The sequence below is a fragment of the Aspergillus fijiensis genome (assembly GCF_003184825.1).
Source record: "Aspergillus fijiensis CBS 313.89 unplaced genomic scaffold BO72scaffold_15, whole genome shotgun sequence".
Lineage (NCBI taxonomy): Eukaryota > Fungi > Ascomycota > Eurotiomycetes > Eurotiales > Aspergillaceae > Aspergillus > Aspergillus fijiensis.
The window spans coordinates 167,569-193,061 of NW_024468991.1; the positions used below are offsets into that span (position 1 = coordinate 167,569).

General features: G+C 52.4%; 11 protein-coding genes across 11 annotated transcripts; 6 read left to right on the forward strand and 5 right to left on the reverse strand.

The window, feature by feature from the left end:
• Positions 1–32: 32 nt before the first annotated feature.
• On the reverse strand, positions 33–2,257 carry BO72DRAFT_58677 (flavin-containing monooxygenase). Its single transcript, XM_040950552.1, has 4 exons — positions 1,984–2,257; positions 1,881–1,924; positions 520–1,815; positions 33–465 (listed from the first exon to the last, which is right to left on the reverse strand). The coding sequence occupies exons 1-4, from the start codon at positions 2,134–2,136 to the stop codon at positions 225–227; spliced, it is 1,734 nt and encodes a 577-aa protein (XP_040802848.1). The 5' UTR covers positions 2,137–2,257; the 3' UTR covers positions 33–224.
• A 139-nt stretch (positions 2,258–2,396) lies between these two features.
• BO72DRAFT_374200 (flavin-containing monooxygenase) lies at positions 2,397–3,851 on the forward strand (the record flags this gene model as incomplete). Its single annotated transcript, XM_040941120.1, has 1 exon — positions 2,397–3,851. The coding sequence occupies one exon, from the start codon at positions 2,397–2,399 to the stop codon at positions 3,849–3,851; it is 1,455 nt and encodes a 484-aa protein (XP_040802849.1).
• Positions 3,852–4,156: 305 nt separating this feature from the next.
• On the reverse strand, positions 4,157–12,419 carry BO72DRAFT_526402 (type I polyketide synthase; the record flags this gene model as incomplete). Its single annotated transcript, XM_040950031.1, has 15 exons — positions 4,157–5,044; positions 5,119–5,599; positions 5,653–5,993; positions 6,050–6,124; positions 6,190–6,471; positions 6,530–7,396; positions 7,455–7,480; positions 7,539–7,635; positions 7,716–9,871; positions 9,932–10,378; positions 10,435–10,879; positions 10,936–11,048; positions 11,103–11,226; positions 11,292–11,805; positions 11,875–12,419. The coding sequence occupies 15 exons, from the start codon at positions 12,417–12,419 to the stop codon at positions 4,157–4,159; spliced, it is 7,401 nt and encodes a 2,466-aa protein (XP_040802850.1).
• A 93-nt stretch (positions 12,420–12,512) lies between these two features.
• BO72DRAFT_58623 (uncharacterized protein) lies at positions 12,513–12,867 on the reverse strand. Its single transcript, XM_040950550.1, has one exon. The coding sequence runs from the start codon at positions 12,785–12,787 to the stop codon at positions 12,605–12,607; it is 183 nt and encodes a 60-aa protein (XP_040802851.1). The 5' UTR covers positions 12,788–12,867; the 3' UTR covers positions 12,513–12,604.
• Positions 12,868–13,752: 885 nt separating this feature from the next.
• Positions 13,753–15,341, reverse strand: BO72DRAFT_58626 (sterol desaturase family protein). The gene has a single exon (XM_040950551.1). It carries the CDS (start codon positions 15,018–15,020, stop codon positions 14,250–14,252), a length of 771 nt encoding a protein of 256 aa, XP_040802852.1. The 5' UTR covers positions 15,021–15,341; the 3' UTR covers positions 13,753–14,249.
• A 1-nt stretch (position 15,342) lies between these two features.
• On the forward strand, positions 15,343–16,455 carry BO72DRAFT_58787 (acyl-CoA desaturase). Its single transcript, XM_040950553.1, has 2 exons — positions 15,343–15,618; positions 15,682–16,455. Exons 1-2 carry the CDS (start codon positions 15,447–15,449, stop codon positions 16,386–16,388), a joined length of 879 nt encoding a protein of 292 aa, XP_040802853.1. The 5' UTR covers positions 15,343–15,446; the 3' UTR covers positions 16,389–16,455.
• A 193-nt stretch (positions 16,456–16,648) lies between these two features.
• Positions 16,649–18,187, reverse strand: BO72DRAFT_494683 (tannase and feruloyl esterase; the record flags this gene model as incomplete). The annotated part of the gene is made up of 4 exons (XM_040948485.1): positions 16,649–16,895; positions 16,964–17,676; positions 17,761–17,782; positions 17,811–18,187. 4 exons carry the CDS (start codon positions 18,185–18,187, stop codon positions 16,649–16,651), a joined length of 1,359 nt encoding a protein of 452 aa, XP_040802854.1.
• Positions 18,188–19,428: 1,241 nt separating this feature from the next.
• BO72DRAFT_494684 (uncharacterized protein) lies at positions 19,429–19,785 on the forward strand (the record flags this gene model as incomplete). The annotated part of the gene is made up of 1 exon (XM_040948486.1): positions 19,429–19,785. The coding sequence occupies one exon, from the start codon at positions 19,429–19,431 to the stop codon at positions 19,783–19,785; it is 357 nt and encodes a 118-aa protein (XP_040802855.1).
• A 1,647-nt stretch (positions 19,786–21,432) lies between these two features.
• Positions 21,433–22,297, forward strand: BO72DRAFT_446626 (DUF952 domain-containing protein). Its single transcript, XM_040944340.1, has 2 exons — positions 21,433–21,752; positions 21,862–22,297. The coding sequence occupies exons 1-2, from the start codon at positions 21,470–21,472 to the stop codon at positions 21,978–21,980; spliced, it is 402 nt and encodes a 133-aa protein (XP_040802856.1). The 5' UTR covers positions 21,433–21,469; the 3' UTR covers positions 21,981–22,297.
• A 201-nt stretch (positions 22,298–22,498) lies between these two features.
• Positions 22,499–23,282, forward strand: BO72DRAFT_476338 (uncharacterized protein; the record flags this gene model as incomplete). Its single annotated transcript, XM_040947384.1, has 3 exons — positions 22,499–22,536; positions 22,658–22,744; positions 22,793–23,282. 3 exons carry the CDS (start codon positions 22,499–22,501, stop codon positions 23,280–23,282), a joined length of 615 nt encoding a protein of 204 aa, XP_040802857.1.
• Positions 23,283–24,130: 848 nt separating this feature from the next.
• BO72DRAFT_457443 (FAD/NAD(P)-binding domain-containing protein) lies at positions 24,131–25,464 on the forward strand (the record flags this gene model as incomplete). The annotated part of the gene is made up of 5 exons (XM_040946336.1): positions 24,131–24,194; positions 24,256–24,606; positions 24,658–25,003; positions 25,058–25,374; positions 25,427–25,464. The coding sequence occupies 5 exons, from the start codon at positions 24,131–24,133 to the stop codon at positions 25,462–25,464; spliced, it is 1,116 nt and encodes a 371-aa protein (XP_040802858.1).
• Between the last annotated feature and the right edge of the window lie 29 nt (positions 25,465–25,493).

The window sequence follows — 25,493 nt, forward strand, 5'->3', positions numbered from 1 at the left end:
GCTATCGCATCATGCCTTTGTTTGGCTAACTTGGAACCTCGCTGTTCATCTTCATGGACGCGTGGTGGGGTGTGTGATACAGGATCTCGATCATCCTGGAACAACAGCGCCGGAGTTGATATGGCATGTTATTCTGATTGTGTTGCTGGGACCGGTGGTAGATCTGATCCAGTCGGTAGCTTTCTGCTTGTCTCTGGCTTGGCCAGCGCGAGAGTTTGCGGTGATTAAGAAGTGCTGAGAATCGAGACCCTCATCGGTCGGAAACATATAGTCTCTCTGATAGCACTCTGCAGGGCGAAATGCATGAAGAGAGGGAGAAAACAAGCAATCATAATGACCACGATCCACAGCGGGAACCTCGATCTCGTTCGCAGAGACTGACCAAGTCCCAGCTTTGTGTAAGTGAGGTTCCAGTCGTACCAATCTGGCGATCTGCAGGTGTAGAAGTTGTAGAAATGGGAGAATCTGCAGGCAATTAGCAGAGCGGGCGTGGCTCAGAGGGGAAGATTCACGACTTACGGGTAGATCACCGAGTTCCATCCGTTTGGATCGATGTACCAGTTGGTGCAGCCGCCCTTGGCCCAAATCGAGTCTCTCGAAGCTAGCTGAACCTTCTGGGTCCACCGCAGGCACGCCTCCTCCTTGACCTCCAGTGCTGCAACTTTATCTTCCAGTACAGGCTCGGCGAGTTGCAGGATATAGTTGATGGAGTTCTCAATGCCGGCCATGACACTAGCGTGCCCAACTGAGGAATTCGGACCGCAGATGAAAAAAAGGTTGGGGAAATGGTCCATTGCGACACCTAGATACCCTTGTGGTCCTCCCCGTGCAGTCCATACGTCGTGGAGGTCGGCTTCATCTCTCCCCGTGATGCGCATAGACGAGAGGAGATTTGCACCTGGGTTATATCCTGTCGCTAGAATGAGTACATCAGTGGGAACGCTGACTTCCTGGCCGCCGTGTTCTAGTATTACTGAGGAGCGCTCGAACCGCTTGATAGGCGAGCTGTGAAGGCGAAACCTTGGTTCATGTAGGCAGTCAAACCAGCCTGGATCGAGGATTAGTCTCTTACACCCAACCGCGTATCGTGGCGTGAGCATGCTATGATACTCCTCAGGAGCCCGCTGGCTAACATAGCGCGTGAGTCTCCGTTGAAGCCATCTATGTAGCTTGCCTCCCTTGGGATGCGGCCAATAGAAGGTGAAGTGGAACAGTTCGTAGATGCTGAGAAGCACGAGACGCGCCAACCAGGCGCCTAGTCTGTTCCTGGTAATCAATGGCATGCATCGATTCCATAATTCCAACACTCTACCAGAGTAAGGATCCGCAGTGACCCAGTGAGGCGAGCGGACAACTTGTGTGACAGATCCTGGCCCAATCGTGCTCCAGGGAAGCAACAGTTGCGGCACCAGCTGCGCAGCACTGCATCCCCCACCCACAACCGTGATGTCTTTGCCCGTCAAGGGAATAGAGTTATCCCACTGCGCCGTGTGCATTGTATGGCCCTGAAATGTCTCGATGCCTGGGATATCTCTCAATATCGACATGTCGGGAGTTCCGACCTTGCCGACTGCGCTGATCACGATTTTGGCCCTTATAGTGGTTCGCCCCTCCGGGGTGACGACTGTTGCCCGCCATTCATTTCGAGTGGCATCCCAGTTCAACTCCGTGATGGCGCTATTAAGTTGGATCTTATCTAGAAGTTTGTACTGCTCGCAAACCGCATGCAGGTAGGCGTACATCTCCTTGCCAGTGGCCTTGGGACCCAACCAGTTTGCCTTGGGAGCGAAAGAGTAAGAGTAGAGTGGTGTGGGTCTAGCTAGTCGGTTAGGTCCTGTAGGAAGGCAGCTTGAGTGAACGGCTTTTGACTTGAAACTCACGAGTCAGTAGCTACCCCTGGGTACCGGTGACTCCACCATGTCCCCTGTCTTATGTCAGCGTGAGATTGAAACGAGCATGTAACGCCATGAACTGAAGACGTACACCAATTCCGCCCTGACCCTCGAATACCATGAATTGATCAAATTTTAATTTGCGTTGCAGTTGGCACGCACATCCGATGCCAGATATTCCAGCTCCGATGATAATAACCGGGTAGTAAAGGCCATCAACAGGTTCATTGCTAATATCTGGCATCGTGAATTGCGAGAGCAGAACACAGGCTGCGGCGATAGAATGCTAGAGGCAAGCCTGGAGCCATTTGAGAAGGGGAATCGCGGCATTTATCAGGCCATGAAGACGCCACCGATGATCTGCAGGGCGAAGCAAGGGGGCGGGGGAAACATGTACGTTGCAACCCCTGTCAGTCTTCGGCGCAACTTCGTTCTCGCTAGGATAAAGGAAACCTGATATCTTCTTTCTCCTCATCCTAGGAAGTCATGATGGCTCACGGCACAATGCAGAAGCATGAATTCAGATCTGATTGGGACATCATAATTGTTGGGGCTGGCTTGGCCGGCATTAACATGGCCTATCGGGTTCAAAACCAGCTGCCTCACTGTCGATATCTTGTTATCGAAAGTAAGAGCACTGTAGGCGGCACCTGGGACACGTTTCATTATCCTGGCCTCCGCGCAGATTCCGATATCTATACTTACTCGTATACTTGGTTTCCATGGAATCAGAAGACCAAACACCCCGATCGGGAATCAGTCTCACGATATTTGGCCGCCGCCGCCAGCTCGTTTCGGCTTGGGAATAACATTCTTTTCAATCACAAACTACATTCGGCACATTGGTCAAGCAGCTTGCGCCAGTGGGAGCTGGTATGCCATCATTACAAAGCACCACCCTCCGCTGTGGGACTCCGCACAAAATTTCTCATCTTCTGCACTGGTATATTTGACCACAACGAGGCCCGACCAGCTGAAATTGCAGGGTTGAATTCATTTGCAGGCCCAGTGATACATCCCCAGTTCTGGCCCGACGACCTGGACTATTCCGGTAAACATATCCTACTAATCGGTAGCGGAGCAACGGCCATGACATTACTCCCGGATCTTGCTCATACTGCTGGATCGGTGACGCTCGTCCAGCGAAGTCCAGGTTACCTCCTTACTCTCCCCGAGAGACGGCATCGGAAGAACGGAAGTTGGCACTGGGTCCATCACCTTAAATGGGTCCTCTGGATGATCGTTCTCAAACAGTTTTTCCAGCTCTGTCACTGGTTCCCGGGACTGATAAAGCGAATATGCGTCTTCTGGGCCCGATGGCAGCTTCCAGCCCATGTTCCTGTTGACCCTCACTTTATCCCTGCATACAACCCGTGGGAGCAACGGCCCAATGTCTGTTTTGGATGGGATATGTTCCGAGCCTTGAAAGGTGGACGCGCGCTGATAGAGACAGGCCACATCGCCAATGTCGACCGACATGGCCTCAGGCTTCAGTCTGGAAAGTACCTGCAAGGCGATATCATTGTAACTGCTACGGGGCTGAAGCTCCAGTTCGCGGGCGGGGTAAGGATCCTTGTGGATGAAATCGAGATCGATCTTGGAGAAAGGCTTGCTTGGAATGGCGCCATGGTCCAAGATATTCCGAATGTGGGCTTTGTCGCTGGGTATGCGCACACGTCGTGGACGTTGGGGGCAGACATGCGAGCACAGCTGATCTGTCGCGTGATTCGGGAGATGGAGAAGAACGGTGTGCCTGCTATGGTACCTCGGTTCAATGGGAACGTGCAGGCCATTGCCCAGCGGCCTGTATGGTTGAAGTCATCCTATATCTTGGCTCAAGAACAATGTCTCCCAAGGGTGGGCCGCGATGGGCCCTGGAAAGCGAGGAACACCTATCTGACCGACTACCTCTTTGGAAGATACAGTCGAAGAGTACTGGAAGGACTTGAATGTGTATAAAGCAGTGAAACTCGGATTGCATGGATTGTCAAAATGAATATCAAGAACAACATGCTTAGAGGTAGGAGGTAAGAGATAGTGTAGTGATTCAAAGTACAAGGTAGTTCGCTCCACAGGCTCAGAAGGCTCCAGGCTCCAGTTGCATTGGCTATTCCCTAATCAGGCAGGTGGTCATGTGACTGGGCCGGGGCCTTAGGCCACCACAGACTTCCAACTCAACGACCACAACGATTCATTCATGCTCCTATCACCTACTTTCTCTCGCCATCTACTGCGACTTGCTTTCCATCAACTTTCCTCCGCATCTATTTCTCGATCTTTTCTGTGTCTTTACTCGGCACAGAATACCTCTCTCTGAGTGTAGCCACGCACACGCGACTGAGCCCTCCAACCGTGCCCGCCTTCGAAATCTCAGTCAGACTGATTTCCATTCCGAGTTGCCGGCGAAACCAATTCCGAATCTCGATCGACATCAACGAGTCAATTGCAATGTTGGCCATGTCGTCGTTGTCTTTGCCGTCGCGAGACATATGAGCGTTGATCAAATTGCACAGCTCGGACATGATACGTAGTTCTGTGGCAGGATCATCTAGCAGATCCGGGTTACTCTGTATTTCAGAGAAAAACCCTTTCAGGTCTGTCTCATCTGTTTCCGTATCTTGTCCAACTTGCCCATACAGGTTCTCATACATCGAAAACCTGATATCCGGTCCCCACAAGGGAGTTACGCCCGGCGCCGAGAGGGGCTTGACGGAGCCCACTCCGACCATCATCACACTCGAGATCATCTTGGCGGGATCTGGTGGCAATCTGCAGGATAGAATGGCTGCATGGAGTGCGTTCACGACATCTTCCTCACGTAGGAGACGCGCTCCAGTTGACCTGACCCGGTTCAATGTGGCCTGGTCCTGATGCACGCATCCGATGTCCTCCACCACGCCCAGGTTTAGCACCGACGCGATGCGGCCTAGTTGGCGACGATACAGTACGAATGCATCGAGGAAAGAGTTTGCTGCTGCGTAGTTCGATTGTCCGACTGTGCCAACCATGCTGGACATAGAACTAAACAGAACAAAAAAGTCGAGGCTGGATTCGTGCGCCTCTAACGCCCAATGCAAGTTGTATGTGCCATCGACCTTGGGTCTAATAGTCTGCAGCCACTGACTGTGCGTCATCTTGGCTAAGCTCTCATCCTAGATTGCTGGTTAGATGAGGCGCCATATGGAAGGATGTGCTATGGTCAGAATAATGGACTCTAGAAACATACCTGAAGCACCATGGACATCTGAATTACCCCTCCAATTGCTCGCCCGGCTGCCTTTGACAGAGCCACTTCGACATCCTGCAGCCGAGCAACGTCTCCGGAAACCATCTCGACTCCGCAGCCCTGCCGTGCTAGCTCGCAAGCGAACCGTTCATGATCCGCCCGCCGACCAGCCGATCGTGAGAGGAAGATCAAGTGGCGAGCTCCTTTTTCGACAAGCCAATTCGCCACGGCGCGTCCAATGCCACCTAGTCCACCCGCCAGCAAGTACGATTTGTCTGCCGATAGAGTCATAGGTATTTTGACTGGGCTCGTGCATAACCCGTCCCCCACTGTCGGCATCTTGACCACGATTTTGCCCATATGGTTGCCACTTTGCATATACTTGAAAGCCTCAGCTACCTCGCTGGCTGTGAACAGTCGAAGCGGCCGGATCGGTCGTACTTTATTGTCCTTGTACCACTCAACAAATTGGTCCATCAATCTGAGCATCTCACATTAGTCTGTCAACCATTTCAATTTCACGAGGATAATTACCGCTGTGACAGCCTGGGCTGTTCTGCCATGATGCTCAGCATGTCGACACCAAAAAAAGACCTATTGCCGTTAAAAAGATCCATGCTCAAGCTTCCACGCGCCAAAAAGTCTCGCTTTCCTAGCTCGATCATTTTTCCAAACTTGGCAACACACTGCCACGATGCATGAAGCAGGCTTCCGGCCAGTGAGTTTAAAACCAAATCTACCCCTACTCCGGCTGTTCTGCTCATGACACCTTGACAGAATGAATCGTCTCGAGAGGTGAAAATGTTCTCCGCGGGAATCCCATACTCGGTATGCAGATAGCCACGTTTTTCAGGCAAGCCTGCAGTGGCGTAAATCTGTCAAACCTGTTAGCGAACAATCACAGGTGAAAAGGTCAAGTCGGGATCTGTACGGTTGCGCCAATTTCCTGGCATATGTGAACGGCGGCCAAGCCCACACCCCCGGTGGCACAATGGATGAGAACAGTCTGCCGGATATGTTAGCCTGTGTTATCGCAAAGCTTCCGACGCTCAAAATGGAATCGTTCCTTACCTGGCCAGGCTGTAACTGACCGACAGTAATCAAGGCGTAGAACGCTGTTGCATATACCGCCGAGACCGCCGCCGCGTCCTCTAAAGACAGCCCAGGAGGAATCTTGGTACATTCGTGCTCCTGAAAGTGCGCCCGTGTTCGAAACAGACCCTTACCACAGACTACCACCCGGTCCCCAGCTTTAAGCCGCGTGACCTTGTCACCCACTCTGCGCACGGTAGCACTTGCTTCTATCCCGAGCTCACTTGCATCGCCCATGACACCCAGAGTAACCATGAGATCCTGGCTCCGTGTGCGGTTAGCATTCGAAAAGGCTCCAAGCTGTGGTGCTAACCCCTACCCGAAAGTTCAGTCCAACGTAATGGACATCTATCTCAAGCTCTGTAGGCTCAAGCACCGGCTTTGCATCTGGAATAGCTTTCCAATTTAGGCTATCAACAAGCCCATACCGTTGAACAGACAAGCAGCGTGGTGCCTCCAACTTAGGCTCTTCTTGCAGTTGATCTTTGAGCGTGTGCCAGTGAACTCGGCTAGTATAGACCTGGCCATTACGAACCACATATTCGTCGTCTATCAGAGTCTCCTTCGGGACCTTCTGTCGTGTCCGGTGGTATATATCCACGACCGCTCGACAAGTTCCCTCATTCAATGCATCAAGCTCAACTGTGACGATCTTTCCAACTATCTCCCTTCGCAGAGTTCGGGAAAAACCTAGGGCCAGACCCAACCTAGGATCACGACAGGTGGTTTGCACACTGCGCGTTAAATGTATGAGGGGCATATTAGAACTGATCGAGAATAGACTTTTCATCTGCTCGAACCGGGCCTCGTCCATATCATGCAATGCAGGCGCATGCAGATCGAGGAGAGAGATGAGACATTCTGTGTTCGCAGGTAGTGAATGCAGTGTGGCCCAATCTACGTGGTAGCCCTGTCCCAAAAGTGTTTCCTCCAGCCTTTTCTCCCATGGAATAGTACTTTCGGCGCTGACCGAGACGAGGGTGATCTTTTGTGCCGGCAGATACTCGGCGGGTCGACGTGAGATTATGTTGGCATTCTGCTGGTATGGAGGCTTGTTGTCTAGCGCCACGCACATTGCTCCAGTGAACCCCGCTTGCAGAAGCTCGTTGTGCCATCGCTCCGGCTTGACGTACGGAGACAGTTTTCGTCCATCGCTTTCACCATTCCACCAGTCAGGTATCGTGCCCTGGTAGTATCGTGAGCGAACATGGGCTAAACGTAATCCGCGCGGGCATGTGACCTACCATGACGAAATCGGTGAACAGGGTGTCTGCTGCTGTCAGATCAAAGACCTTGAGTACAGACGGAATGGCGGAGTCTTTACTCACCGGGACAGAGCTCTTGGAGCACAAGGTATCCTGCGGGAGCCATGAGCTTGTAAACATTCTTTAATGCACCGCCGAGCGAAGGTGTGGTATGGATGACCTTTTACTATAATGTTAGCAAAGACGAATCTTGCTACGTGCCAATACCCGAATTATGTGAGAGGCGACGACAAATCTTACGTTAGAGATGATGATCAGGTCGTATGAAGCCGAAGTAAATCCCTGCTGGAGAGGATCCTGAGTGATATCAAGCGTCTGGAACAAAATGTTCTCGTGCTCGCTGAATCTTTCTGCTGCAGTTGAAAAGAAAGCCGGCGATATGTCAGTGAAGGTGTAACTGGCCCATGTTTTCTCTCCACCCTTCGACCGCAACGCAGCGATTACCTGTGCGCAGGTGGCCCCTGTGCCAGCTCCAATCTCCAGAATCCTGAGGCGAGGATTCCAGTGGCCGACCAGAGACAAGAATGGCTTCCAGTCCGAGAGCGAGCTATTAAAGTCATACACATCTCGCAAGATATCCATGGACAGAACCTCAAGTGGAGCAACGTGACCCTGTATAATCTGGCTTGCACTCTCAGATACTCGTCTCAAGACTTCTTCTAGCCTGTCAACACCTCGTCCTAGCAGCGTGAGCTGCTCTCGAATCTCGGCGGCTTGACCATGTCGCTCATTACTGGTCATGTCTTGCCAGGGAATCTGGAGAAATGTTTGCGTTGTTTTATTGGAGAGTTGATCGTGCGTTCTCATCAGCCATGACTGATACTTTGCCAGGTGTGTATTCGCGGGTACCAAGCCTGCAATCTGGGATGTGGTTTCTAAGATGTAGAAACATGTCAGTTCTGCCATCAGGGACACACCCCGTTCCTCCCACTTGGGAGGCAGCCATTCTGCCGGCGAGATGAGGTCAAGACATGGTGCCCATTCCAACTGAGACATGAGAGGGATTGGGCTTTCCCTATCCGGCTCATCATTGACGAGAGATATACAAGTCGCTCCGGCGATCACCAGGGCTGGTCCCGCCTTGCTAAGCATACTGACATCTCCGGACATGCTCGTCGATGATAAGGTGCTGCATGTGTCTGCTTGAATCCACATATCCCCTTCAGTACGCGTGATGCTAATCCGGTCAATGGAGGCCGGGATGGCCAACGAGGTGGCATGTCTCCGAATCCCATTGACTACAGCAACTGACAATAGTTGAAGACAGTGGTCAATCACCGTTGGATGTACCAGATAATCGCCTTCATAGTCGCTAGTGCTCTCGAGCACAGTTGCATTTGCCAGATGCTCCACCGGGTCGACCGATATCTCCTTCATTCGCTGGAAGCTCGTCCCATAATTCAGCCCCACACGAGCCAGGAACTGATACCAATCCGCGGGCTCCACTTTCCGGGTCCAGCGTGGCTGTTTGCTGACTTTCGGTATTGCTGTCGGAGAAATAGCCCGTATTTGACCATGGCAGTACTTGCCCCACTCAGTTCCATCTAAGGCAAGAACAGTAAAGTCAAACCATTCGGAGTCAGCAATATCGCTCAATCTCTCGGGCTTCAGAGACGTGAGGACCTCGGTGCCGCTTGTTTCCTGGAGGAACAGTGGCTTCTTGAGGATCATGTTGCGGATCTCATATCCCTCACAGTGACAATGCTGTCGGATGGCTTCCCCGACCATCGCTACATATCCGGCGCAAGGGAAAACAGTATCTCGGAATAACTTGTGATGCCCTAACCAGGTGCAATCGTGGATTTGGAGTACATTCCTCCACGAAGGCTCTAGAGAGCTTGACTCGAGTACTCTGGATCCGAGAAGCTCATGGTGAGGAAACTCGCGCTGTCGCCAGCTCTCACTCAGCCGACTTTCGCTCCAGTGCCGCTCAATATGTTGCCATGGGTACCGTGGCAGGCAGTCAACAACCTCTCCGGGGCCGTTGATGCGCAGAAGATCGATCTCAGCCCCTCGGCTATAGGCCAGTCCAGCTGCACGAAGCAGGGCATCCTCTCCACTCAGAGCCCGTACCAACGTCGGAATGTACCAATTCTGTCCCTTGGATTTGGTTGAGTCAAACATCTGACGCAGCGGTCCCTGAAGTGCACTATGAGGTCCGACCTCTATAAAAAGTCGATCATGGTCGGGCTTGGACCGGAGCATGTCCTTCATTGCCTTGCTGAACTCGACGGTAGAGATCAAGTTACGGCTCCAGTACTCACTATCTAGCCTAGCGGGATCATTAATTACCTCACCGAGCACGGTGGAATACATCGGCAGCATATGTGTGGCGACTATCTCAATTTCGGGAGCAATAGCTGCGGCATAGTCCGCGGCCATGGGCTGCATCTTTGCTATTCAGTGGGTCAGTCAGGGCCAATTGCAAAGGATTTGTCATCGCATAGAGTGCGTACGAGAGTGATAGGCCTTGGTGACCTTGAGAGTCCGGCAGAATGCGTCTGGGTACGCGGTACGAATTGCGTCGATGGTCGAATGAACCGCCTTTGTGTCGCCTGAGATTGTGATGCTCTGAGGACTGTTCTCGCAGGCTACTACAGCTCCTTCTGCCAACCAAGGCTCGACTTCCTTGCGCGAGAGACCAACTGCAGCCATAGATCCATCGCTCACATTTTGGGCTAATCTTCCACGATGATAGGCAATTATTATTGCGCTGCGAAGCGAGATGGCTCCAGCCGCGTAAGCTGCCGCGATCTCACCGCTGGAATGTCCTATCACACCCGAAACTTTGAGTCCCCAATCTCTAAGTTGGTTGGTTATTGCAATTTGTATTGCCGTGCAAACAGGCTGAGAGAGACATGGATCGTGAATCTTTGATTGCGCCTCTGGGGCTAGCAGGGTCTCTGCAAGGGCATGAGTTGAAGCATGGTCTTGATTATTGGGTGGTTGGTGTACATACCTGCTATCGACCAGGACGGAGGAGGCTTTGCAGATCTCAGCACATTATCCATGTGTTGGATGTCACTTTTGAAGTCTTCACTATTTTCGAGCAACTCCCGAGCCATTCCCGCCCATTGTGCGCCTTGGCCCGTGAACACTAAAGTGACTTCAGGAGACGGTGAAGCCTCCAGAGGCAATTCTTGCAAGCCAACCTCGGTATCGGAAGAGACAATCGCGAATGTGCGGTACTTCAGATGCTCCCTTCTCACCCCAAGGGTGTGGGTAACATCATTTAAATCCTGGCTTCTGTTTGCCAAAAACTCCTCTAACCTTCGGGCGCGTTCAGAGAGAGCTTGTGCACTTGTTGCAGACAAGACCAGCAGCTTCTTTGTCGTTCTGTGAGAAGATTGGGAGACTACAGCCTGAGTTCCTCGACACGATGTTGGAGCCGGCTCGAGAATAGCCTGTGATGATGGTCAGCGTGGCATGCTACGGATTCAGGGCCAGAGAATGGGCTTACGTGCGCATTTGCACCCCCAATACCGAAGCAATTGACACTGGCCCGGAGCTCTTTATGCGATGGCCATGGCATAGAATCGACTGGTACGACTAGCTTGCATTCCTCGAACGGTACTGCAAGAAATATGTTAGTGACAACCAAAGACTATGTCCAAACGTGACGCCTACTGCTCGGGTTGGGGGCCTTGAAGAAGATGTTCGGCGGGATGGTGCGATGTTCGAGTGCCAGAGCAGTCTTAATTATGCTCGTAATTCCCGATGCGCCCTCTGAGTGGCCCATGTTCGGTTTCACCTATTCCAGAATTAGACCCATGAGCCCGTGTGGTCCATTCCATCTCCCAATTAGACAGCACTCACCGAACCGATAATGACGCCAGATTCGCGGAAAAGCTCCCCAACCACCGATGTCTCCGCAGTATCTCCAGCGACTGTGCCCGTGCCATGGCACTCAAAGAAACCTGTGTCTGTGATTTTCTGGATCTGCGCGCGCTTGTACGCTTCTCTAACAAGCGCCATCTGTGTGACTGAGCCGGGGGTAGTGATTCCTGGAGTCCGTCCATCGCAGTTAGTCGCTGTGGCGCGGATGACCGCGCGGATGGGGTCTCCATCGCGCACGGCATCAGCAAGACGCTTTATATACAGTGCATTCACTCCCTCTGCCCTACCGTAGCCATCAGCTCCAGCGTCGAAGGTACGGCAAATACCGCTGGGCGATAGCACCAGGTTGTCGGACATCGTTGTGGTCATGGTCGGAGTCAGAATAAGGTTCGTGCCAGCCACAATCGCGGAGTCGCAGTCTCCAGATAAGATCGCCTGGCAGGCTTCATGCAGCCCCACCATGGACGACGAACATCCCGTCGCCAATGTCATGCTGAAGGATAAGCCTGTAAGCCGCCAATGGTACTAGAGGGCCTCCACGAGAGGAGCAGCTTGAACCTACCTAGGCCCTGTGAGGTCGAACTCATAGGAGATGCGATTCGAGAGCGCGAAGTATCCTGTTCCGAGCACATGTAACCGGTCGATTCTCTGCGTGTCCTTGGACTGCATGTCGTACCAATCCTCGCCGAAAACACCGACAAAGCAGCCAATCTTCCTCCCATGACCACGCCACCCCACCTGCCCACCGGATTCCATGCACTCGTAGATGACCTCGAGCAGGAGACGCTGTTGGGGGTCGAGTCGAGCGGCTTCAAACGGGCTCAGCGAGAAGAACTGGTGGTCGAAATAGGCTGGATCCTCGGGGAGAAAGTATCCGTCCTTCGTCCGCACAGAACCCGTCCGCGAGGGATGGTGGAAAGCGTCGATGTTGTACCGGGACCCGGGGACCTGGCCGTGACCATTTTGCTTGTTCAGGAGGAAGTCCCAGAAGTCCTCCGGTGTGTTGACGCCCCCGGGGAGACGCAGCGCCATGCCTACGATAGCCAGCGGCTCGGGGCTGGAATCCTTCGCTGGATGAGAGTCGTGACACATGGTTGGTGAAGCCATTTTGCACACATTCGAGTGAGCTTCGCTGTACGGGATAATCTTTTTTTACAAAAGCTCGGCTCGAGCTTTGTATGTTCTACGGGGAATTGGATGTTTTATGTCTGCGATTGACATGAAATTCAGCAGCTATTTGAGGCCCTGGCTCGATCGGGACAAAATGTGATTGGTCTGTCGCGGAGAGACCTTTATGCTAGAGCTTTCATAGCGCTTTGGAACTCGTTGCCAAGATTGGCCACTGGACCCGCAATATCATCATGGAACGATTCGGGGATCTTCGCCCGCGCCGCATCCTGGAAGGAGCTACGTTCGTTCTCGAACATTTGCATAATAGCGATTGCCATAAGCCTCACACCGCTCTTATCGTACATTGAGCCCTGTGTGGCGGGGAAAGACAAGTAGTGTCAGCCACCGAAGACGCATCCAGAACGGGCACAACCGCAGCCCCGGTAATAAGATGGGGGGCGGGGGGGGGGGGGGGGTTGAATGCCTACCTTACTGCCGGCCGCACCCAACGTGTTGGCAACAGACTGTCTCATAGAGTGGTATGCGACTAGGATGTCCGGCACTTCATCGTCTTTGAAAGCTGGGGCGGAATCCCATTCTCCCCGAGCCGACTTGGTTTGGGCATAGACGTCCCAGACGGCACGGGCCAGTTCCCACGACGACATCCACCCACCATCGTAGCCGTTGAATACCGCTTGAGCCGAGTCAACACTTTGGCGAAGGTGATTCATGCCGGCAATCACCGTGGGGGCATCCTTTGCTGAGGCTGGATGTATGACGGCGCAGATCCAGGTGAAGAAGCAGAGCCACCGAGCCGAGGCCGCAATGTACATGATGGCTGTCGTTCGTCTATTCTGTGGATGTTTTCTGGAGTCGGTGAGCGTTGGGAGCTCAAGTTACAGCAGTCACTTGGGAGGCAAAGATGCTTAAGTTTCGCTAGGCGCATGGGCTGCAGTGGCTTGGCCACCAATCATATTTATACCTCCAGCTTATATGCGGGTGCTAGCACAACGGAAGGGCTTGACGGCTCTACATCGTATCCCGTGTCTGCATACATGCCTCTTTAACTAATTAATGTGTGCTCCCTTGCGTCAGTGAAGGTCTGCCACTGATTCATCCGCCCCCTTGTTCCACTCCTTACTGCTCATCGAGATGAATTCCTTCAGGAGATCATTACCATGCCAATGAGAACCCAGCAATTGGCTCTAGCGCGCGATCTGGTCTCTGATCCAACCTATAGGAGGTCTCCGAAGTTTGTCCCGATGAGGTGGTTTGACATATCACATCGCATGCGTAAATGAGTCACACAGCCGATCGATCACACACACATTCCTCTCTTTGCACTGGCATTCAACAATCTATCCCAAACATGCAGAAGGTCAGTGTAGCATTCTCCTCCGGAGTAGATATCTTCCCATTGCCAGTTTGACTTCTGACACCAGCCGTACAATCGACCCAAGGAGATTCATAACTCGCACCGCGCAGATCATCAAGCCTTGGCTCGAGCCTAAGCGACCCATTTAGGGGGAATTATGTGATCTATCAGTTCAATTGAAGCCTATGCCTTTCAAAGGATCCCCCACTTGAGATCGACTCACGACGGTACATATTCGGATTCATTCAGAGCGTAAGGATGCGTCAGTGGTAACCGTCCACGACGGCCTCAAGCTCACCTCTCCCGCCTCCTCTCCAGGAAAGATATGAAGCTCTTCCGCGAAATACCAATCACGAGTTATGATCACATTGGCAAGGCCCATACATACAATCCCAAACCCGTCGCACTGTTTACGTGCCGAAGGGCGGGGTACAAGACCGTGGCACTACATACTAGCTCCGCTTCGGTTTGCTTGTCGCGCGCGTCCCATGCACCCGATCCATGAGGCCGATCAAGCCGTAGTTGACCGTCATCAGTTCATGGTGCAGATCATGGACCTCGGGCTTCCAGCCGTCTGGGGTCTCCCACAGGCGGTACCCGCTGTGCGCCAGGGCGGCCTTGAGGCCGACGGCGCCGATGAACGCCCACAGGGTCACGACGTGCACGTCGAACAGGCGCGCGGGCCCCACGATGGGCAGGATATTGGTGACGATGTGCTCGACCGGGTGGGCGTACAGGGTCGCCAGCGCGACGGGGGCGTGGAACCGGTGGTGCTGGCGGTGGAATCGCGCGTAGAAGAACCGGTGGTGCAGCAGCCGGTGGCCGTAGTAGTAGGTGGTCTCGCGCGCCAGGATACACAGGACTAGGTCCACCAGGAACTCGCGGAGGGGAGGCAGGGTCGCCGGCACGCGGTAGCCCAGGTCGGGCCGCCCGAGGACGAGGTGGACCGCCACCAGCTGCAGGGCGTGCAGCGTGGTACTGAGCAGTTGGTTCCCCAGGGAGCCCAGCAGGGCATCGCGGATGATGAGCTTGCGAAGGGGCTGCTTGTGCGCCGGTTGGATCTTGTATTGTTGGATAGACGGCCAGGCCAGCAGGTCGAACACGGTGAATATGCCGGCTGGAAGCCAGAAGGTGAGGACTTGGGTCGCGAGCATGCCTACCAGCTCGATCCAGGAGGGCGGGTGTTTGTGGACTAGCATTGTCCAGCGCGTGGCGATGTCCATGGTTGCTGATGGCTTTCTTGGCTTTGGTAGAACGCTCGGCGAGAGATTCGTGAGAAGATGCTGTATGGATTGGGAGGATCGGAGATATTAGAAATAGCAGACCGTGCAATCCCCTCTGTAGGGTGACAGGGTGCCAGGACGAGAATTGTGCTGTAGACGACGGAGTGATCCTTGTGGTCACTGGACACAGAGATAGAGCTTTCACCCTTGCATAAGGGCCTCAGTCGATCAGGGGGGCACATATGTGGATCTGAAACCGAGGGTCAAATGCCGGCGGGACTTGTCCCTTGTCTGGGGTTCTAGACATGACTCCTCAGCTGGAGGGCTTTGTTATGACAAGGCATCCGTCCTCCCACTCGCCTATTCCAGCTATTCACTCGCATTGTTAGTACTGCATCCCATCATTGACCTCGAGGTCTTCATACCATGGGTTCTCGTCCCAAGACGTGGTGGAAGCAAGTGCACCTCCGCTACGCGGCAGCCAACCTAGGGCTGCCATTATACGTGGCCTACCATGCGCCCAGTACATCATTACAGTGGAAAACCTGTGTGTGGACGTTGATTTACGCCTTCATGACAGGGCTAAGTATCACCGCTGGTCCGTCCTCCCCAACCCGCCTCCGAGAAACAAACCGCCACTAACACCCAAGAACAAAATCAGGATACCACCGCCTCTGGACCCATCAAGCGTACAAAGCCTGCCTTCCACTCCGCATCGTCCTCGCAGCCCTCGGTGCCGGCGCCCTCCAGCTCCCCATCCGCGTCTGGGCCGCCGACCACCGCGCCCACCACCGCTTCACCGACACCGACCGCGACCCTTACAACGCCAAACGCGGTCTCTTCTACACGCACATCGGCTGGATCCTCACCTACAACCCCGACAGGTTCGGTCATAAGACTGAAGGAGTAGACCTGAGCGACCTCGACCGCGACCCCGTGGTAGTCTGGCAGCGGCGCACCTATTACCCGCTGGCGGGGCTGATGGGCCTCCTGCTGCCAGCTGCCGTGGCCGGCATGCTTTGGGGCGACTGGCAGGGCGGATTCCTGTACGCGGGGTGTCTACGGGTGGTGCTCGTGTGGCATGTCTCGTATTGCATAAACTCGCTGGCCCATTGGATCGGGGAGCAGTCGTACTCGACACGCAACTCCGCAAGGGACTGTGCGCTGCTGGCGGTGGTCACCCTCGGCGAGGGGTATCATAACTACCATCATGCGTTCCCCGGGGATTATCGGAATGGGGTTCGACGCACGGATTTGGACGTTACCAAGTGGTGGATTTGGGCCTGGGAGCGCGTAGGCTTGGCTTGGGATGTGAGGAGGTGTACTGGGTGGAAGGCTAGAGGTGGTGGCTTGGGCAAAGGTGAGTAAGAGATTAAGAGAAAGGCCTTCCGAGGAGACAGGGATGGGGAGGAAACTGTTGTTGTATGCTTTCGACTATGTGTAGATCTTGTCAAGGAAAAATCCATTGAAAGTATGTTCTTAATCATGTACGCCAGAATTCGGTCTTGTCCTCCCGGAGAAGATATCTGGAAAAACTTGTAGATTTAGGATAAAGACACCGTAAAGCCTTGGAAACTGTACATTATGCCATACGGCTTGAACAAGGGAGTGGTCCGTTGCTGCGCAGATCAGAAAACCGGCATGTTGAAGGCATCGAGTTCGTATTTCCAGGTATCAAGAGACTCTTGGTCATAGACGCATTGGAACTGGGTACCGTTGTTGGTCCAGTATGGACGAAGGGGCCAACCACAGATTTGCTGCTGAGCACCAGTAGACTGCACAGTCCCATTAAGTGTCTTGGGCTCGATTCCCTTCACAACCCAATCAATTAGGGTGGCTAAGGTAGTCTCCGGCCACGGAGCGTTGGGTTGAAGGCTGTTCATACCGCAGTGAGCGCCGCCAGGAATTAGGAACAGACGGTACCAATCATTCAGTTCGGCAACACCTGGTTGTAGGAGAGATCGGGGTACATGATGCTTCGGACCGACTCATAGTAACGGACTGAGCCAGAGGTTGGAACCTGGGGGTCGGACTCGCTGTGGTAGTGAAGAACTTTGCCCCCGGCGTTGTGCCAGACTGAAAGGTCAGGCCAGGTGGTCTCGAGGGAATCGTAGTATTTCTGGAAGCCAGTGGCAATCCAGTCACGGAAGGTATCCCTTGTCACGCCTTGAAAGCTAGAAAGAGCTGAACCGTTGGTCAACGAATTCAGCCCAATTTCAACCCACTGGGCGGACTGCTCAACGAAGTATGCACCATACTCCCCGGTGGTCTCGTTATAGGAAGTGACAGCAGCTTGAAAAGAAGCTGTAGGCTGATAGGACATGTAAATGCGTCGGCCAAGGTTGTCATGTGCACCATTGAGGATCTCCCGAGCGACAGCCACACCCTCTGCAGTCACGGTTCCATTTTGAGCTGGGATATAAGGCATGAAATTGGGGATCTCGGCCGATGAGCCACAGCTATAGGCTTCACCGGTGGTCGAATTCAAGTTGAAATGCAGCTTACACAGATCCGTGCGAGCGACCACCCCGTCTACCCGGACGTCCAGATGATCACAGGCATCGGTGGTGAGGGTGACAATCTTCACCAACTCACAATATGGCGGGTAGTAGTCGAGCTGGTACTCGACAAATTGAGACCACAGATGCTGAATCTGCTGGGAAAGAGAAGTGCATGCCTGGGGCTCCAATGACGGCTCCGTCTAGATCAGCTCCGATCTGGGCCTGGCTCCAGCCCTCACGGTCTCCCTCGGAGCAACCATCCTAGTAGGACCAAAGCTTGGTGTCTGACATGTTGTAGAAGGACTTGGTGAGTTCCTTGCCGATCCGACTAAGCTCATCAATGGCCTTATAACCAAACATATAGACAGTGTCCCAATTGACCTCGCCGCCGCCATTCAACCAGACTTCCCAGGAGCTAACATCAAAGCCACCAAATCCACCGTCCGTGGTACCGGCCACCGCACCCATGTCGATTCCACTAGGGAGAAAGGAATTCTCCTCAGTAATGTTCCATCCTTCGCCGCCAGTCGATACGTAGCGGTTCTTGAAATCGGCGGGAGCTGGCATCCAATAATTGACATTAGTTCGATCCGGTCCACCGTGGGTGTATGCAAAGTTGACATCGCACACCGGGTATTCAGCATCATCAGTTGACGTGCTAAGCATTGCGGCTGTCACAGACGACTCATCGATATTGATACCGAGTAATGTATCATGGCCGGGTAAGTTTGCAGTCACATACTCAACAGTACATACACTCTGAAGAGTTACGGCTTGAATTGTGACCGCGAGGCAAGACAATTCCCACAGAAGTCGAGTCATTTGGTTAGATGAACGGTACGAACATTTAATCCGAGTGGGAAGTGATGGAGCTCAAGGTATGCGGAAAGGCAGATAGCCGTCAGATGCACCCCTGAATATAGATTTTCGCCTTGACAACTATCAAGCAAAAATGGTTCCAGCGGCGGTGACTAAATAACTTGCATATATAGATTATCATTCTACCTATACGTACCACTGGAAATGCTAATCTGCAAATTGCAACTTGATACTCTCCACTCAATCTAATTACAAAATCGATGTCGTCGGATTACGTACAAAATAGACCTAAACCTACTCTAGTCTAATATACCTAGCTTGTTATGGGCAAGAGAAAGGTCGATCATCGCCAACAGCGGGTGGCCTCCGGGACTCTGTTTGGAGATGAAGGCCAGAGCCGAATCTTTTACGTGCATGTACTGTTGGTTATTATACACAGTACTGGTTCGCCGGTATTCCAACCTTGGAAACCCCCAATAGGTTCTGTGTATTTGTCTTCTGGCTTAGTCCCCTTGTTCGATGCTCTTTCAATGATTCACCAGTTATATGTAGTTCGCAAGGTCCCCCCTTATCTGGTCTAGCCTCATCTCAGCCCCATGTAGAAACGATCTACTATAAAAGGGGGGGAGGGCACTTTGAATAGAATCTCCATTGCGGTACTTCATATCTTATGACACTTACCAACCCCATAAAGCGCTCAGGTGGGTTGCCGACGTAAGATAAATCCGCGTAGGCACTCCTACATAGACGGGGTTTACATCCCGTTGTAGTTTCTCAAGTTGTCATGGACATCAGACTTAAGGGTTAAGACTTGGACTTAGGCTAAACCGGCCTCAATTGTACCCAGATAGCGCGGTTCCCTCTTATGGCGCGCCGCACGTTATCGTGAACTCGAACCCAGTGCCCTGTATGAGTATATAGCAACCCTATCTGTTTCTAGACAATCTATGTCCGGGTCAAAACATTCTTCATTGTTATATCCGGACATGTATTAGTTTATTCATTCTTTCTCTTTCCCACTAATTTTATTCATATTCATTCTTTCTCCATCTGTCTGTCTCTTGTTTTTCCTTCCAATTAAATCAGCAATGCGTTGGTCTTCAATTTCAGCAGCTCTACTGCTTGCTGCAAGCACCTTTGTTGGAGGATGCCTCTGTGCCTCAGCTTCCTCAACCGCCTGTGCCGGAAACACACCAGCGACCCGTGACCAATGGTGTGACTCTGACATCCAAAGTGACTACTACACGGAGGCCCCGGACACCGGGGTTCTCCGAGAGTATTGGTTGGTTCTTGGCAATACCACGGCTGCTCCTGATGGCGTCCCTCGCAATGTGTTGACCGTTAACGGCACATCACCGGGACCTACCTTGCACGCCAACTGGGGAGATTGGGTGCGTATCCATGTTTACAATGGACTGGAGAACAACGGTAAAGACAGTTCCTGAGCTTGGAAGGACTAGGTTGCCTCATCAGTTGGGGATAACAGTCGGACAAGTATCTCGGACTTAATATCTACATTAGGCTATTTATTTAGTTGATCAGCAGTGGTAGTACAGCATTCACCAGAGCTCAACTAATTGTGGCGTTCTTGGCCACCAAGACTTGATAGCGAAGCGCCATCTGTTTTGTACAAGCTCAATATTACCATACCCCGCTCATCCCACTCCATCCCCACATTCAGCATTGAAGTTTGAATTTAGGTTCTTCCATTTGCTCCTTGATGAAAAGGAAGAGAAAATGAAAACCATTCCGTCGGGAGAGCCTACCAAAATGGAACCTCAACGAGGCCAATAAAGCTATCTCCAATAAAAGCCAGAGGTAATTTCAAAATGTTGCCTTGCCGCGCACTTTAACCCCCTCAACAGGTCTCAGTCTTGACTCTACTTGCCCATATTGCTGTAGCTGATAGTGCCAATCTACAGTCAGGCCTACCGACCCGCAGCCTCTCGGATTGTGTGACTACAATGAGGAAGAGAATCTGGGAAGTGCATGGAGGTGTGTGCGCAGCTATTATAGCCGGATGGTCTAACCTATCTACTAAGTTGTGACCATGAACCACCGGCCACTGACCATCCTGGGCCCTTGCATCGGCGATTAATGGTGCCTTCATAAGCATTGAAGAGGGGAACGTACTGTAGTGTAGTCAACATGCACGGATCGATCCGGTATGAAAACTATACAGCCGCCATGTTAAAATGAATAGAGATTATATTTGTTGATAATACAGAAGCCCGGTTTGATTGATCAATATAATCATCTTGCAGTGTTCTAATATTTGCTGCAACAATGGCTCAGAGCTCCGCCCACTTTTCACATATTTGGCATCATGCGGGCCCTCTAGCTACGTTTGATCTATTGGTATGATTAGCCGGACTGGATTTGCCCTACAGGATATTCGTCCTCAACCAGGCGACCTTTTTCTGTAGGATCAACAACCATTGAATCCGTGGGTGCCAGAGAAAACCGGTAGGAAAGTAAAGATATGAAGTTTCAACTCCGAAAGTACTATAAGCACATTGACATTCAAAGAGCGAAGAGTTATGTTTGATTAATGGGATTGAAGTTCACTGCGTCTCGATGGTTGCTGCTCACCTACCTTTGAGAAGCAAAAAATAAGGCTAAGCTTGCCGGGACACATCTCACTCCTACATGGGCCACGTAAATCAGCTCTCATTTCCTATCTCATTAGATACATATGTTGAGATTAGGCTTATACAAGGAAGTAGATAAGCGGAGTACAGTTCAAAGATTGAGAAAAGGTACCATCATGAAAGTCTCTAAATTGTGTTCCTAAGGGAGTTTTGGGACTAATATCATTCTTTATGGATTGCACAAGCAGAGACACTGAGCCTCTGCTAATCCCAGAACAGCAAGTTCCCCCCATTGGAATCCGTAATTGGCCTAGTCCCTGCACTTCTCACGTAATGCAAACCAAACCAAGCCGAGCAAACACCGGATAAGCCTGCCGGATACGGATACGGGATATGACGGAGTTCGTCGTCCGGTCTCACCCCTCCTTCCCCACCATCGCGATCCCGCCCCATTAATTTCTTCTGCATCTGCACTGTCCAAAATCCCATACCCCTCAGAAACTGCAGACCAGAGGTTCCAAGCGAGCAGAAAGAAAACATGGCCGACGCACCCCCCTTCTTCATCTACAAGCTCGTCCCCTCGACGGCGCCGGTGCGCGAACCCCTCCCGGACCGGCTCCCCGTCAGCGAGCTCGACAACCAATCCGGCTTCATCCACCTCTCCACCGCCTTCCAGGTCCCCAACACCCTCAAGCTCTTCTTCAAGGACGAGCCCCTCGTCTATGTGCTGCGCATCCGCTACGATCAGGTCGAGCACGACATCAAGTGGGAGAATCCCGAGGGGACGGTGTGCGGGCCCCGCCCGACCGAGGGGTTGTTTCCTGTACGTGCTCTCTGCTTTTCATGGCATCCTTATGTATGAGTTGGGGACGGAGAAGGGAAATGATGATTGCTTACCTAATAAGGGAATAAGGATTGCTAACATGGCACAGCATCTGTATAACGGCCTCAAGCTGGGCAAGGATGAGGTCGAGAGTATATCGATCTGGACGAATGAGGATGGTTGGGATAGGGCGCTGACGCAGGCGAAGCCTTGGTTGTTGTATTGATTTCTCGGTTGATTGTTCTATGGGAGTAGGCGGCGGGCGGATGGGATGTAATTATTGCTGTTCTCTGGACGATTGAAGGGGACGGGGTGTAGGGACCAGGGGTCTTTAATGTGGGTAATGTACAGCGGGAAAGTGTGTGTGTGTGTGTGAGAGAGAGAGAGAGAGTTGTCAGGTACTTTTTCAAAGGTTTTGTTAATGCCTAATGTGTTTCGCATCGTCATCCGGCTGACTGGAGTACATGATTCTCTAGTAAACTGCCGCTGTAATCACTTTGGGGAACACGTGCATACCAATGGTAACGAACTGTTATTGGAAGCGAGACTCCAAACTTTGTGGCTACGTAAATCAGGGGAGTGCATTGATCAAGCCGCGCGTGTACGTATGCATGAGGCACGGCGGAGTCGTCCAACTCATGGCGTAAGCGCCCACCCACGTTCTATTATACTCAAGGGGAATAGAATCATTGGATCGGAGCCTTACTAAAGAAATTGGATGTTACACAAATTTGTTTGGAAGACATGCCATCTTCTGGAAACGAGCCTGCTCGACAGAAAGTGTAATACTTCAAGATCTATTGATACAACCTGCTGGCAAGGCGGTGTCCGACGTTCCCACAGTGGTGTTTTAATCCGCCTGCGCCGGTTTGTGCAGTGATTGATCGAACCAGGGTAAGATAGACCTATCGTGCCATCCAACAAAGATCGCCTGTACGTTGCTCTCTATGCCCGCGGAGGCAAGGCTAGAATGCCAGGCAAGGAAGACACGCAAGACTACAGGCCCTACAACTTCAGCAAGACAGCTGACTTGAACAGATATCACTGGGCCGTACACACCGGACCCAAGAGTCCCACCGAACAGAGGCTTGGAGTCCGCTATCACACCAAAGAGCGACTCACCGTGGAAGGCAAGTCCGAGTTCATCTTCGAAGAAAGCGAGGTCTCCCCGCAGATGGTACTTGTGCGCATCGCTATAGCAAAGATCTTGGACCAAGACCGTGCAGTCGAAATTCTCCGCAGTACAGCCATCCGCCAGAATGCCACAGAATGGAACTGTGTGTCCTGGGTCCAAGAAGCTCTGGGTGTGCTGAATGTCGATTCGCGGGCTCTGGGGACACGGACCCTCGACTGGGTAAGGGTGCGCGATGCAGCGATGGAGTATTGCCAACGAAAGAAGGACCAGCATCGTTTGGATGGGAAGGGGGATTGCGATATGGGTGCTGTTCCCACCTATGACCTGATGGTGGGGAGGGAGCTTGCTGTTCAGGTATCCGAGTGTCACTGGGCAAGCATGTTCGGTTCCTAATGCTGTTGGGAAATGCTCACGGATGATGCTGGGTACAACCTGGTGCTTTTTGTAGATGGATCTCTGGCCGATACCGATTTCTGAGTGATGAAGGCCGCTTCATAGATATCACCACCATGTTTCGTATGCTTCTGAAAGAAATGACACCTGAGTTCAGGGTACTCGCTTCTGTGTTAGAGGATATCCGTGGCGGAACAAGAATGTGGCGTGCACACTTGTCAAGTATGTACCTCGGCGTTTTGCGACAAATCAACAGTCTGGGTAACAATAAATCCATGGATTGGAGTCCATAGAGAGCGCAAAGCCTCACTCTGAATTACAATTTTAGTGCTAATGCAAACCCGAGCATCTGGAGTTGCGACGGAAAGCGCCTCGGGGCTAGCGCTTGTCCGAAATAGGTAACTCCGAATTGAATTCGCCGAGTGGCACAGAGATACGAGTATGGCCGGACAACCAAGAAAGTCCGGACTGGAGGTATAAAAGTCCTAAGTCCATCTCAGTAGATGCGATCGATGTCAAGGCTTGGGTTCATTCATACTCAAGCGCACACGGCAAACAAGCTGCACCAAAAACAGACATATCCTCAAAAAACAACTACCCTCGTACATCTTGGTCAAGGTGCTTCGACAATGGTAGCCGTGACGCTGTCATCTACGCTGCGCGAGCAGCATGTGGTAATCCTGGGCGGCGCATACGCGGGTCTCTCGGCAGCCTTGAATCTACTTCGCATCTGTGACGGCACGATAAATTCCTTCGGGAAAGGCGGCAAGGGAGGAAGAGGAGGTCGCGGCAGCGGCGGTGGAGGTGGCCGGGGACGAAGGCTCGGGGACAATGGTCGAAGACAGATGATGGCGCCTCAAGCCCCGCAACGCATGCCCAAAATTACCATCCTCGATCCAAGGGACGGGTTTTGTACGTCCCTCTTTACACAGTCAAGAAATGTAGCAGAAGCCCTGACAGCTGAGTCTCACAGATCACGCAGTCGGTACCCCGATGGCACACACAACAAAAAGCTACATCGAGCACCCGTGGCGGACCTGGGATCAGATCGCGGAGCTGAAAAGACCGTCGGTGTCGATCTTGAAGGGCACGGCGGTGCGAGCGGACCCGGAGACGAAAAGACTCCTCTATCTCTCGTCAGAGTCGAATGGGCAGCAGCAGCAGCAGCATACGCTAGATTATGATTTCCTGGTGGTAGGCACGGGGTTGCGACGGCCTTGGCCGACTGTGCCGGTTGCTACAACCAAGTCGGAGTATGCGATGCAGGCAGGGAGATATATTGACCGACTGCGGACATGCGATTCGGTGGTGGTAATCGGGGGAGGTAAGTTGACTTCTAGTAGGAAGTCGGCAGGGTTGTGGCTAATGAATCCAGGTGCCGTTGGAATTGAGATGGCAGCTGAGATCAAACACCGTTACCCAACGAAGCAAGTGACCCTGGTGCACTCCCGTTCGGCACTCCTCTCGTCGGAGCCGGTTCCAACCGAGTTTCAATATCAGGTTCTGCAGGTCGCCCAGCTCGGTGGGGTGAACGTGATGCTGAAGAACCGCGTGCTGAGTGTCACGGAAGGACTTGGCAACACAAAAATGATCAAACTCGAGGATGGCAACCATCTCACTGCCGATGAAGTGATTTGGGCAACATCTTCAGCTGCTCCGGTCACCGAGTTCTTGCCTCGAAAGGCTCTGGATGAGAAGGGATTCGTCAACGTGCTTCCATCGTAAGTGATTACATTGTGATGCGAGATGTTTTGGTATTGACCTGAGCACTATAGAATGCAATTCGCAGCGAGCATCCCCAACAACCAGAACCACTTTGCAGTTGGTGATGTGATCGCAACACCCGGAATTCGACTCGCCAAAACAGCCATCCGCATGGGACGTACGGCAGCCATGAACATTGCCCATATGATAGTATCTGCCGAAAGGGGTCACGGCTTGCAGCCAGACTTGGCCGAGATGCGGGGCCCTAACAAGGGGTTAAGCTTAATAATTGGAGGTTCCGGCGCGGCTTTCGATGAGAAGACAGGAGCTATCTTCTGCGGCCCGGAAGTCAAAAACGGGATCTTTGGTGATGACATGGCCCTTCATCGTAAGTATGGCCTTCTTAATTATAAAGGGCCACGATGCTGATTTCTTCACAGGTGCTTTGGGTGCGCTTGGCTTGCCGTTGAACCCATGAGGTTGCATGTCGCGGGAGAGTTAAGGGGA